The 13,202-nt window shown below is 42.6% G+C and overlaps 3 protein-coding genes across 7 annotated transcripts in view; 2 read left to right on the top strand and 1 right to left on the bottom strand.

Moving 5' to 3' along the window:
* The window catches only part of LOC115134347 (Fanconi anemia group A protein), a 28,188-nt gene extending 22,428 nt beyond the window's left edge, over positions 1-5,760 (top strand). For all 3 annotated transcript variants that reach the window (XM_029668201.2, XM_029668202.2, XM_029668200.2), the window contains exons 32-42: positions 1,368-1,473; positions 1,662-1,721; positions 1,818-1,922; positions 2,038-2,153; positions 2,300-2,450; positions 3,135-3,197; positions 4,235-4,337; positions 4,452-4,527; positions 4,619-4,769; positions 4,907-5,005; positions 5,296-5,760. In XM_029668201.2, coding sequence (XP_029524061.1) covers positions 1,368-1,473; positions 1,662-1,721; positions 1,818-1,922; positions 2,038-2,153; positions 2,300-2,450; positions 3,135-3,197; positions 4,235-4,337; positions 4,452-4,527; positions 4,619-4,769; positions 4,907-5,005; positions 5,296-5,394 — 1,129 coding nt within the window. In that variant the 3' untranslated portion in view covers positions 5,395-5,760. The remainder of the gene's footprint in view (positions 1-1,367; positions 1,474-1,661; positions 1,722-1,817; positions 1,923-2,037; positions 2,154-2,299; positions 2,451-3,134; positions 3,198-4,234; positions 4,338-4,451; positions 4,528-4,618; positions 4,770-4,906; positions 5,006-5,295) is intronic.
* Positions 5,761-6,415: 655 nt separating this feature from the next.
* LOC115134350 (uncharacterized) lies at positions 6,416-8,682 on the bottom strand. Of its 3 annotated transcripts, XM_029668208.2 has the most exons (5): positions 8,595-8,682; positions 8,207-8,494; positions 8,026-8,070; positions 7,492-7,888; positions 6,416-7,345 (listed from the first exon to the last, which is right to left on the bottom strand). In XM_029668208.2, exons 2-5 carry the CDS (start codon positions 8,254-8,256, stop codon positions 7,259-7,261), a joined length of 579 nt encoding a protein of 192 aa, XP_029524068.1. In that variant the 5' UTR covers positions 8,257-8,494; positions 8,595-8,682; the 3' UTR covers positions 6,416-7,258. The 3 variants fall into 3 exon arrangements, with proteins under 3 accessions (XP_029524068.1, XP_029524069.1, XP_029524067.1); XM_029668209.2 differs by lacking the exon at positions 8,207-8,494 and having other exon boundaries at positions 8,555-8,643; XM_029668207.2 differs by lacking the exon at positions 8,207-8,494 and having other exon boundaries at positions 7,492-8,070; positions 8,555-8,643.
* Positions 8,683-9,183: 501 nt separating this feature from the next.
* LOC115134349 (VPS9 domain-containing protein 1) overlaps positions 9,184-13,202 on the top strand; it is a 28,755-nt gene continuing 24,736 nt past the window's right edge. The window contains 1 exon segment of the mRNA XM_029668203.2: positions 9,184-9,344. Within this exon segment, the coding sequence (XP_029524063.2) occupies positions 9,273-9,344 (72 nt within the window). The 5' untranslated portion in view covers positions 9,184-9,272.

Genomic DNA, 13,202 nt, shown 5'->3' with positions numbered 1-13,202 from the left:
GACTAACTCTGTCAGCTGTCCGGCTAGACCAATTATGTACCGAAGACATCTTAAATATCTTTTTTAATGTTTTTTGGCCATCCATAATATGCGGGTAGGCTATGTATTGTATAACGGCACAATCATTATTTTAATTCCGTTTTCTGGGGGGTGGAGTTCATGTATAGGCCTATGTGTATTTATAAGCTCTAATATGCATATGGTGTTCAGAATTCATCATCACCTTAAAGAAAGCCCTGTCCATTTTGTTGTTAGGCTTTGAAACAACATACCGTACACAACGACCATGTTTTCCACTCAGTTTCAACCTGTTGTTGAACTTCTCTCTTCAAATTGATCAATCACAATGAGCACAATAGTCATGAGTCTTGCCGCCACTACTGTCACCGCAACAGCCCTACTGTATTCCAGTGATTCCAACAGCCCTACTCTATACCAGTGATTCCAACAACCCTACTTTATACCAGTGATTCCAACAGCCCTACTTTATACCAGTGATTCCAACAGCCCTACTTTATACCAGTGATTCCAACAGCCCTACTCTATACCAGTGATTCCAACAACCCTACTTTATACCAGTGATTCCAACAGCTCTACTTTATACCAGTGATTCCAACAGCCCTACTTTATACCAGTGATTCCAACAGCCCTACTCTATACCAGTGATTCCAACAGCCCTACTCTATACCAGTGATTCCAACAGCCCTACTCTATACCAGTGATTCCAACAGCCCTACTCTATACCAGTGATTCCAACAGCCCTACTCTATACCAGTGATTCTAACAGCCCTACTCTATACCAGTGATTCCAACAGCCCTACTCTATACCAGTGATTCCAACAGCCCTACTCTGTACCAGTGATTCCAACAGCCCTACTCTGTACCAGTGATTTCAACAGCCCTACTCTGTACCAGTGATTTCAACAGCCCTACTCTGTACCAGTGATTTCAACGGCCCTACTCTGTACCAGTGATTCCAACGGCCCTACTCTGTACCAGTGATTCCAACGGCCCTACTCTATACCAGTGATTCTAACAGCCCTACTCTGTACCAGTGATTCCAACGGCCCTACTCTGTACCAGTGATTCCAACAGCCCTACTCTGTACCAGTGATTCCAACAGCCCTACTCTGTACCAGTGATTCCAAACATGGTCACCCCAGGGTTGCATATTGTTGTTCTAACTTAACTTACTGAACTGATTTAACCCTTGATTAGTTGTTTTAGGTGTGTTAGTGCTGGGCTAGCAAAAATATGCAACCCTGGGTGGGTCTGCTCTACACCATAGAGATCCACTGTACTACAGTGTGAACTTGTGTGTGTGTGTGTATATTAACTTTAACAAAACGTGTGTTTGTGTATCATAGGGTGATACTGGCACTCCCTGCAGTCATGTTGGTTACAGTGAAGACTGGAGGAGGGAAGAGGACTCTGGACTGTGAGACCCTCATGGAACATATCAACCAGTATCAGGTACGCCACAATGGGGGTTGAGAGAGGGAGGTTAGATTAATGAATCATTCATTCAAGCAAATTTATTGTAGCTACAGTCTGTGTGACTCGATCCGTAGTTCACTTCTCATCTTGACCAAACCACCTACTATAGATGCGTTTTCCCAGATTTGATCATTATTGTTATACAATATCTCTTTGTGTATCAGAGGAAGGGCTGTTCCCCAGCTGGACTGCTGCCCTACCACCTCACAGCACACTTCTTAAGAGTAAGTTCCACTCACAGATTATTAACTGCTCTAGACCTGGGTTGACACTGTTCACAACATATTGTGATATTTATCATATGAAGTCATTTCTCATAGGCTGTGCTCATGGCCAGTGTGAGCTGTGACTGTGCATCAGGAGAAGTGAACAAGGCCATGTCCCTGATCAGTCTTCAATGTCCACTGCTCCTCGTCTCTGCCGGGGTACCGTACATTATACTTCCAGGATCACGTCTGATTTGTTAATCTGAGAGTTTTAATGTATGATGCTGACTGAGTGTAATTTGTGTGTGTGTGTGTGTGTGTGTGTGTTGGGCAGCACTGGTGGGGCCGCCTCTCTCCTGTATTGGTGTCTCTCTGGCATCGCCTCACTGACGGACAGCCCCTGCCTCAGCAGCTGCAGGTCCTGGGTGATTGTCACTTGTGGGTCTGCAGGTAAAACAGGATCATGCGTACATGCCTGTGTATATAGACAGCATTTACTGATAATACTCCCTTAGAAACTAAATATGTTGACTTTTATTTCTGTAATTGTTTGGCGCAATGATTGAATGTGTTTTTTTGTCCTGTGTCCTTGGCAGTTCAAAGGATGGAGTGTCATGCCCTGTCCCCTCTGCCCCGCCCCTGCTCCTGGCAGCTTGTCTGCACTGTGTATGGGAAGGCCAGGCGAGTGGCAAGGGCATCAGGACAAGCCTGGAGATGTTGGGACAGCTGACAGAGCAGCACAGTCAGGTAAGTACACTTCTCTTCCCTATCACCAAGTGTTTCAAACTCAACCTAGATGTTTGTTCAAAAGGTTCACTAGCCATGTTTGTAAGCTTTTTATTTTTTAAATTATTTTTTTAACCTTTATTTAACCAGGCAAGTCAGTTAAGAACACATTCTTATTTTCAATGACGGCCTGGGAACAGTGGGTTAACTGCCTGTTCAGGGGCAGAACGACAGATTTGTACCTTGTCAGCTCGGGGGTTTGAACTCGCAACCTTCCGGTTACTAGTCCAACGCTCTAACCACTAGGCTACCCTGCTGCCCCCAAAGGTGGCCTTTGATGGAGTGGACACAACACCGCCAATTGAGAAAATATTTTTCACACCACATAAAGGAGGTCAATGTGCACAGGGGGAAAAAATCCCCATTTATGTAGGTGTCTTGGAATATATTATTGGAATGTATTGGCAGTTGTGACACATTAGTAAGACACTGACACTCACATGCTCAGAACTAACCTTCGGTCTCACACAAACACAGTTTCTTGTTCGTGATTTAGGAGTAGAGACACTCAGATGATTAGGGAACCAACTTAGCAGTTTTCTATTAGAGACGTGATCATTGTCACTAGGCTCTATTTTGTCATTAGTAGACACCAGGGAAACTGCCATGTAACCTAAAATAATTTGTGATGCCATTTGTCCCCAGCTGCTGGTGTTTCTGCTGTTCCTCTGTGTGACTGACCTCCTCACAACTTTTCTCACGCCCCAGGTACATTTACATTTAGCAGACCCTCTTATCCAGAGCGACTTACAGTTAGTGCATTCATCTTAAGAAAGTTAGGTGAGACAACTACATGACATAGTAAGTACATTTGTCCTCAATACAGTATTTATTAGCCAAGTCAGTGCTAGTAGGAAAAGACAACTACAACTTTTTTGTGGGAGGGGGGGGGGGTCACTGGGATTTAGTCAAGATACTGAAGAGGTGGGTTTTCGGAAGATGGGCAGGGACTTGGCTGTCCTGACGTTAGAAGGAAGCTTGTTAAACCATTGGGGTACATCATTCCTACACCTTAAGGCCAGGAGTGTTCCTGTCTAGGGCACATGGGAACACCTAGCCCAGTGGTTCCCAAATGTTTTTGGCCCGCGACAACTTTTTTAAATAATTTGTTTTTGTTGTTGCCCCCACCATGTAAAAAAGTTTTATCAACTGCCAATGTTTACTTTTTTAATTGGGGCTATGACAGTCTATTACAAATCAGTCAGACTGTACTTTTGACAGTATTTTTATCTGAAGGAAGTATGGTATCAGAAAGGTATTGGCAAGTTCAGAAGATCATCAGGCAATAATTTATTAACTTCTGTGTCGAAAAGAACATTATCATTGATGTTCTGTTTCCTCTCCAGTCTGTTCTGAGTCCTGCGCGGCTACAAGTTCCTGGGAGTCTTATCTTTCAGTGACAGGGCCGTATGTTGTAGCTTAAACTGTTGAAAAGATAGAGCCACATTTGTAGGAAGAAAACAGAAACCGCTCTGTTTATTACAACTGCATCTAGGTGCTACTGGAGTAACGTAATCCCGGTTCTATGAACCAAACATGTTTTTTTATTTTATTATTATAATTATTTCTGAGTTTCTCTGATCCCATTTTCAAATCAGGCGACCCCTAGTTTGGGAAACGCTGTCCTAGCCCTACACACTCAACAGTGTAACAGTAACGTATTCAACAGACTAAAACAACTTTTCTGCTAACAAAACATCACAATTACAACGTTTCATACAACTTTTGTGTGACATGCTACATAGAGGGTGAAGGGTCTTCAGAGAGCTCAGGAACTCTGTAAAGATATCCTGACTGTCCTTGTGGACTCTGCTGACTGGCTGCTACTATTCAAGACACCTTGCTCTGGTACAGTATATAACTTGCTTATTTACAGTAGCCTCTGGCTTTGAATATGTCCCGTTTTGTGTCTCTGTGATGTTATATTTGGTATTTTATAATATTTTGTTTTTCCTATTCAAGAAAAAGGGCTATACCAGCCTGTGGCCGTGGTAACATCAGATGAATACACAAGACTGATGCCTTTAGCCTTTTACAGGTATATTTACTTGTTGGTCAAACTGTCAGTGTTGTCATCCATTTTCTTGTTTATATGCGAGTTCTGTATGTGTATTGTGTTTCCCTGCCAGCCTGGTCCCCCATCTTAACTCTGAGATATTGGAGAAAACAGTGAAGGCCCCAGGGTTCCTCCACACTGCTGTGCTCTGCTACTCCTCCCTTATCAAGCTCTTTATGGATGGCCAGACTCCCTGCCCTGTGACTGAGCATCTGACTGACCAGGTGAGCTTATTTTGATATGCAGAAAAAGCAAAGATAATCATGTTTATTCATCAGACACGGTCACTGTGGTTGACTGGTATGTGGTCTCCAAACTACTGACAGTGGTGGTTTTCTGAATCCGGGTTTTGGTCTCGCAGATGGACCCCTCATATATTCTGACTAGGGCCCAGCAGGTGCTTCTGAAGACTATATCTCTGACATCCCCAACCTCACTGTCTCAACATCAGCTGAACCAGGTAACACATTTGTGCACTGACCACCCAGAGTAAGGCTGATCTCAGTCTGTATTCCATAGAGTAGGACTGGGTTGTGTAGTACTGGGTTGAAATCAGATGGATATGATACATTTTATTGGATTTTCACGAACATCACAGAACTACAGCCTATGATTTCTTTCTGGGCTTTACCTCGCATCAGACTGTTTTTTACCAATGGCTCTCAAAACCCAAAATAATGATATACCCTGATACTTCCTTTTGAATTACATAATACCCTACTTGTGACCCTTTCTCTCTCCTGTTCCTAGCTGGAGGCCTTATGTGTTGATCTGGACCCGGAGGTGGCAGCAGCTCTGGTCTTTCACCTCAGCTCTTCCAGCCTCAGCCCAGAGCTGGACTTCCTGTGAATGGATGTATATGGGGCTACAGGCACACCACAGACTGTTAATGACACTAACTTGGCTTCCTTCATGAACAAGATATATAAAGATGATTAGTATGGGTGCGAGAGGACTTAGTCTTTGTCCTCCAATTAAGAATATACTTGGAATAGCTACAATATAATGTTGCCTTTAGGTTATGTGGTTGGCAGTTGTATTTTAATTCTGTGTGTGTGGAAGGAATTGTGGTTTTGGGAGCACAGTGTATATTCAGCATTGTAGAAAGATACCTGTACACAGAAGAGCCTGATCACTTGTATAGCTGTTGAAGTTTCACCAGCCCTTATGAATGTTGTAAGGAATAAACTTAATCAAATAACTTCATTTAAAAAAGCATTGATCTACACAATTTCTCATCATTAATTTTCCACTATCAAGTATGTTGTGGGTTTAGAGCAGGTATGGGGAAGTGGTGGAACTGTTGGGGTCTCAACATACTGAGAGTTAGAATAGTATTATACACAAAGTGCAATTTTGTCATTTGGTTGTGCATCAGCAGTTTCCCGTCAGTCACGCAATTAGCCCATGTCAGCAAAAAATAAAATGTGCTGGCCGCTAGACCAATCTAAATGTGTGGTAATCATGGTCAATTTACCGACCGGGGGGCCACTGTTGATTTTGTTGCCCCATGGCAAAAATGGACAAAAGTAACTAACTTCTATTTTTTGCATTTATGGATATGGGTAGGCAGACATGCGAGTGACTGCGGCCCCTCATGAGCAGTGGTGGAAAAAGTATCCAATTCTCATATTTGATTAAAAGTAAAGATACCTTTTAATAGAAAATTACTCAAGTCAGTCACCCAGTATTTGGTTTTAAATATACCTAAGTATCAAAAGTAAAAATAAACCAGATGGCATTCAAAATGTGTTGAGGAAAATGGAGTGAAAAGTACATGTTCTTTAGGAATGTAGTGAAGTAAAAGTTGTCAAATATAAATAGTAAAGTACAGATACCCCCCAAAAACAACTTAAGTAGTACTTTAAAGTATTTTTACTTTACACCACTGATGAGTTTATTTTTCTGTGGTCCCAGTCAGTTGCCTATTCCTGGTTTAGAGCATGAACAGTACAAGTCAAATCAAATGTTATTGGTCTCACACATATTTAACTGATGTTATTGCGGGTGTAGTGAAATGCTTGTGTAGTAGTATCTAATACTTCAACAATACACACATCTAAAAGTAAAATTATGGAATTAAGAAATATATAAATTAGGACTAGCAATGTCTGAGTGGCATTGACTAGAATACAGTATATACAATTGAAATGAGTACAACAGTATAAACATTAAAAGTGACTAGTGATTCCATGTCCTGTTCAATTAGTCATTGTACCCATGACCATTCTATACCAGACTCCTTATAGAGGCTCAAGGGACGTTGTGTTCTTTGCAGCTCCTTGTCGGTCACGGACCTAATCAAGTCTATCAAACGGTGTATGGGTTCAGTTCCCCAGTCTCTGATGGTTGGTTGTTGGAGGGGCTGTCAATGTTTCCTCTGACAGCTGCTAGTGTGAGGGGAGGCACTGTGGCCGTTGAGCTTGTGGGCCTTCTCAAAGCGCTCCCACATAGGTCACATGCAAATTCCAGATCAGCCTCTGCCTTGTTTGGTCATCTTAAAGTAGACAAAGGCTTGGTGAGGGTGCCAAATACAAGCTTGCATTCTTGTGCCCCTATGCATCCCTTCCATTATTACAGACTCACCCAAATCATACCACATAATCAAAGGCTTGGCTAAATCCTGACAGACTCACCAGTACTTGAGCCCCTCACAACACAATTCAGCAGAACCTTGCCACCTGATATGAGCTTAATCTCCCCCTGTAGTGGCTTAACCCCTGAGTGGCACATCTGGTGCAGACAGGTGTTTCCTCTGCTTGAAGGTCTGACCACATTGGTCACAGATGTAGTTCCCCAACTGTATAAAAAGGAAATTGATCTAACTTAATACCAACACACTGGTAGCATCCCAAATGGCAACCTATTCCCTTCATAGTGCATTACTTTTGATCAGGTGACCAATCAGGCTTTCTAAAGTAGTGCACAATATTAGAACTAGGATACCTTTTGGGACAGACGCATATCTCTGTGTGCTAGACCAAAAGCTGTCTGACCATCTGCACTGGTGGTGGTAGCATCAGTGTGGACGGCGCTCTGAGTCTGGGGGTTGGCAGCTGTACTGGGCTGGGACATGGTGGTGTTGACAGGGTGTTGGTTCCCTCGAAGCTGCTCCTCACCTTCCAGTAGGGGATCACTCTCAGTGTGTCCAGGGTTTGCTCTGGGCTTTGTGGCCTGTGTGTCCATTCTGTAACTATGTTCATCCACACACCCCCAGCGTGCACTTACTGAGCCCCAGCACTGCCTCTCCAGCACTTCTTTCAGCTCAGGGCAAGAGCAGCAGTCCTCTGCATGGTGGTGGGCCCAGGACACCAGGCTGTGGAGACACTTGGGATGGAGGGTGCTGGTAAAGGAGAGGTGGTTGTCAGGTTGGAGGTAAAAGAAATGGGACAATCGGTAACAGTGGTTATAAACATGAAAGCCATCTCTGCCTATCAAAATCTGGTAATCATCTTGTCCTGATGGAATGTATCCACTTACACAACAAGATGGGGTCCACCGTTCATTGAGAGCCCTCTGAACTTCCTGAAACCAAAATCAATATCATGTTATGGTTTCACTGCTGTTTTGGGCCAGATTTGCAGACTAGCTCATTGCTGACCCTCGTTTTGCAATCGCCGCTCTCAACATTGTGACATTACAGTTGCTTGCAGTTTCTCACCGGTCTCTGGTGTGCACATTCACAGAGGGCAAGATGTTAACCCTCTGCATAAATATGAGCAGTATTGTGTGGCACTTGTAGCATTTTGTGTGGCAGGTCTTGCAGACAAACTGTGTGACGTGGACCACGGTTCAGTGGCACTCAAACTAGGCCCTGAAAGTCTATGTATAAAAACAGTGGCGACTGGGCTGGCTCTGTCAGGATCCCCTGGCCACTTGTCGAAGGCATGCCGCAGCCTCCGAGGTGAGAAATTTCCATGACAGAATGCAGTGCTGAGTCTGCCCATACCTGTAGGATCAGACAAGGAAGTAGGTTGCATTTGAGAACGTTTAAGAGCTGATACTTTACCTTATGGAGGTAAAACACCTGACAAAAAACAATCATTGACCTCAAAATCTAGACTGCTTGTCAAGAATTTTGAAGGGGAATCACAGGATTTCTTTGATCTATGCTGTGGCCGCTCCTCCCCTTCTGTCGCCACAGCTGACACTGCTGTGCTCAATTGTAAAATTGTAGATCTGTCACTGATGGTGAAGTTATCTTTGCAGCATTATTATTGGTTCTTCCTCGCCGCCCAAAATGTTTCTTGACCCCGACAACTAACTGAGTTTGGCTTCTCTGTCCTGCTGCCACATCGGAAAACCGCGCACGCCTCACTCTCTTCTTCATAACACAGTCCTAAGAGAATACGGAGGATCCAAAGGAAAATCCTATCAATATAATGTAGCAGTAGCTTTCAAAGTAACTTGAGCCTTAAATGGGAGCTATTCAGAAAGCTGTTTTTTTTTACCAAAGTTGGTTTGAAAGCTGCAGCTGCGACTTCCAATGAGAACACTATTCGCCTCAAATTCTATCAGTCATATGTAGTTTAACCACTTCGTTGGTGGTTTAGTAAAATATACAGTCTTTTAAACAATAACACAATATCGTTAAGCACGAACTGGTAACGGTTTATATTGTAAACAACAAAACCCGGAAGTAGTACGAAAATAATAAATATCAAAGAACCACCAGACCGGAGTGCATATCCGGAACATTGATTGGCCGCAGTTGGCGCTGCGTTGCAATGAAGTCCCTTCAAAATGCCATGAAAATGGCTAAAGTGGCTATACAACTGGACGCGGAGAACCGACAAAAGGTATTATAATGTCTATATTTCAACAGATTTACAATTTCAGTGGCAAACGAGTTATATAGCCAGGAGATATACGCTTTATCGTTGATGTAAACAACCACAAAATAGGCGGGGCTATCCGATGCCAGCTGCAGTCTATAGTGTGTGATTGCGGCCTGAAATTCGGAGGTTCCTTGCTTGTGGGCATTCCTGCATTTGCAGGAACTTCCTATTGGTTCCTGCTTGTGTTCAAGTAACTTTTTTTATATTCTAGATTTCCATAATTGTCCATGGGATTGAAATGTGGGCCAAAAGGGAAATAAACGTATTATCAGAGTTTTTTTCCGTTTAGGCTATGCCATCGTTGTAGTATTATACATGTGCAACGTTTTATCTTAATGTATGTGTAATCTGATGCGATGGATAACAGATGGGTGCTTTTAGCAACGCGGGTGTATTTGCATACACTACTGTAGCCCATTCTAGATGCTTAGAATGCCTGACCCTAGATTTTTGCTTGTTTACACCTAGCTGCACTGGGGTCGGAAATGCAATTGTGGTTACATTAAAACACCTGTAATCAGATTACAGATACTTTTGAAGAAATATATTACTTTATTTTATTTAACCTTTTTTTTACTAGGCAAGTCAGTTAAGAACAAATTCTTATTTACAATGACGGCCTAGGAACAGTGGGTTAACTGCCTTGTTCAGGGGCAGAACGACAGATTTGTACTCTATCAGCTCAGGAATTTGATCTAGCAACCTTTTGGTCACTGGCCCAACGCTCTAACCACTAGGTTACCTGCCGCCACTGAGGAAAAAATATTTGTTCCGCCTTAGCGAGGATGACTACAAGTCAGAGACCACTATGATTATGAGCAGGAATATCCTTTTGTCGGCTACAGTCCGAGATATGTCTTCCAATTGCAAGGGTGTGGCTTACAGTCGATATGGATATCAAGTTATTGATATCTGCATAGTGCATTGATGTGAATCACATTGCTGATCTTTCGTTTAGCTATTTGCGCCTTACAGATTGTGGTTGTTGTGGATGGCTGTTAATAAATGAATATGGGTATTTTTAACTAATTGTTGAATTGAATAAGTTAAAGCTGCCTATCAATATTTTTTTTTGCAACCAGCGGACATCCAATGAAAAATGACCTCTTGCAACAAGTTTGAGGGAGTTCAGCTCGTGTAAAACAATTTTGCTAATATGCACAGTACCAGTCAAAAGTTTGGACACACCTACTCATTCAAGGGTTTTTCTTTATTTTACTATTTTCTACATAGTAGACATCAAAACTATGAAATAACACATGGAATCATGTAGTATATTTGAGATTCTTCAAAGTAGCCACCCGTGATGAAAGCTTTGCGCACTCTTGGCATTCTCCACCAGCTTTACCTGGAATGCTTTTCCAACAGTCTTGAAGGAGTTCCCACATATGCAGAGCACTTGTTGGCTGCTCTTCCTTCACTCTGCGGTCCAACTCATCCCAAACCATCTCAACTGGGTTGAGGTTGGGTGATTGTAGAGGCCAGGTCATCTGATGCAGCACTCCATCACTCTCCTTGGTCAAATATCCCTTACACAGAACTGGAGGTGTGTTGGGTCATTGTCCAGTTGAAAAACAAATGATAGTCCCACTAAGTGCAAACCAGAAGGGATGGCGTATCGCTGCAGAATGCTGTGGTAGCCATGCTTGTTAAGTGTTCCTTGAATTCTAAATAAATAAGTGTCACCAGCAAAGCACCACCATACCTCCTCCATGCTTCACGGTGGGAACCACACATGTGGAGAGCATCTGTTCACCTACTCTGCTTCTCACAAAGACCCGTCGGTTGGAACCAAAAATCTCCAATTTGGACTCATCAGACCAAAGGACAGATTTCTACTGGTCTAATGTCAATTGTTTCTTGGCCCAAGCAAGTCTCTGATTCTTATTGGTGTCCTTTGTAGTGGTTTCTTTTCAGAAATTCGACCATGATTCACGCAGTCTCCTCTGAACAGTTGATGTTGAGATGTGTCTGTTACTTGAACTCTGTGAAGCATTTATTTGGGCTGCAATCTGAGGTGCAGTTAACTCTAATGAACTTATCCTCTGCAGCAGAGGTAACTCTGGTTCTTCCTTTCCTGGGGGCTATCTTCTGTGTACTACCCTTACCTTGTCACAACACAACTGATTGGCTCAAACACATTAAGAAGGAAAGAAATTCCACAAATGAACTTTTGACAAGGCACACCTGATAATTGAAATGCATTCCAGGTGACTACCTCATGAAGCTGGTTGAGAGAATGCCAAGAGTGTGCAAAACTGTTATCAAGGCAAAGGGTGTCTACTTTGAAGAATGTCAAATTTAAAATATATTTTGATTTGTTTAACACTTGGGGGGGGGGGGTACTATATGATGTGTAATTTCTTAGTTTTATGTCTTCACTATTCTACAATGTAAAAATAAAGAAAAACCCTAGAGTAAGTAGGTGTGTCCAAACTTTTGACTGGTACAGTACATCCATATTTCCAAGTCCTATTCTTGAATGTCAAGGGGTATTACATTAAATGGAATGACTGGAAATCTGACAGACTTTGGTTTTTAATGTAATGTACCGGTACATCCTGTATATAGCCCTGCAATTGTTATTTACTGCGGCTCTTAAATGATTTGTTATTCTTATCTCTTAACTGCATTGTTGGTTAAGGGCTTGTAAGTAAGCATTTCACTGTACACCTGTTGTATTCCGCGCATGTGACAAATAACATTTGATTTGATAAAGATAAAACCTAATTGTATTATTTTCTGTAGTAGAAAGCAATGGGTTAGAACAAGCCTACATAACCACCCCATAAAGTAAAATGCAACTTCCATTTATAGCCAGCTATGTGAACTCCAACATTGATTTATCCTGCAATAAATGTTCTTCAATTGGCAACATTCATTTGTCTTCTAAATGCCTCTTAAGGGGAAAGTAATGAAAATGAACCAGAACTTTTGGATTACCCAAATTCAATAACCTAATGTTACTAATTACAATTTTGGACAGGTAACTGGAACGGATTACATTTAGAAAGTAACCTACCCAACCCTGTATGCCACTGTACTCCAACTTTGACCTTTATCCACACTGCTCTATCGAGAAGATTGAAATACTGCTAGTTTGTCCTTTTCATCCTCATGCTAGCTAGCATTAGCCACAACAGCCGTTATGGAATTGCACATTGCGTTGAACAACAAAGGAGCTGATTGGCTGTGATGGTTACTGCTAGCTAGCACGAGGACGGAAAGGGCAGTTTTCCAGGAAAAATAACAGTATTTCAGTTTTTTTCTATGTATCAGTGTGTATAAAATGTAAGTAGTCCGGGTGGATTAATTGTTCAGCAGACTTATGGCTTGGAGGTAGAAGCTGTTAAGGAGCCTTCTGGTCCTAGACTTGGCACTCCGGTACCGCTTGCCATGTGGTACCAGAGAGAACAGTCTATGACTTGGGTGACTGGAGTCTTTGACAGTGATGTACTGGGCCATACACACTATCCTCTGTAGCGACTTACGGTCAGATGCCGAGCAGTTGTTATACCAGGTGGTGTTGCAACAGGTTAGGATGCTCTCGATGGTGAATCTGTACAATGTTTTGAGGATCTGGGGACCCATGCCAAATCTTTTCAGTCTCCTGAGGGGGAAAAGGTGTTGTCGTGTCCTCTTCACAACTGTCATTGTGTGTTTGGACCATGATAGTTTGTTGGTGATGTGGACACCAAGGAACTTGATACTCTCGATCCGCTCAGTCCCATCAATGTTAATGGGGGCCTGTACGGCCCTTCTTTTCCTATAGTCCACAATCAGCTCCTTTGTCTCGCTCACATTGAGAGAGGTTGTTGT

Source organism: Oncorhynchus nerka, linkage group LG9a (genome assembly GCF_034236695.1).
Source record: "Oncorhynchus nerka isolate Pitt River linkage group LG9a, Oner_Uvic_2.0, whole genome shotgun sequence".
NCBI lineage: Eukaryota > Metazoa > Chordata > Actinopteri > Salmoniformes > Salmonidae > Oncorhynchus > Oncorhynchus nerka.
This window is presented reverse-complemented; position numbering and strand designations above follow the sequence as displayed.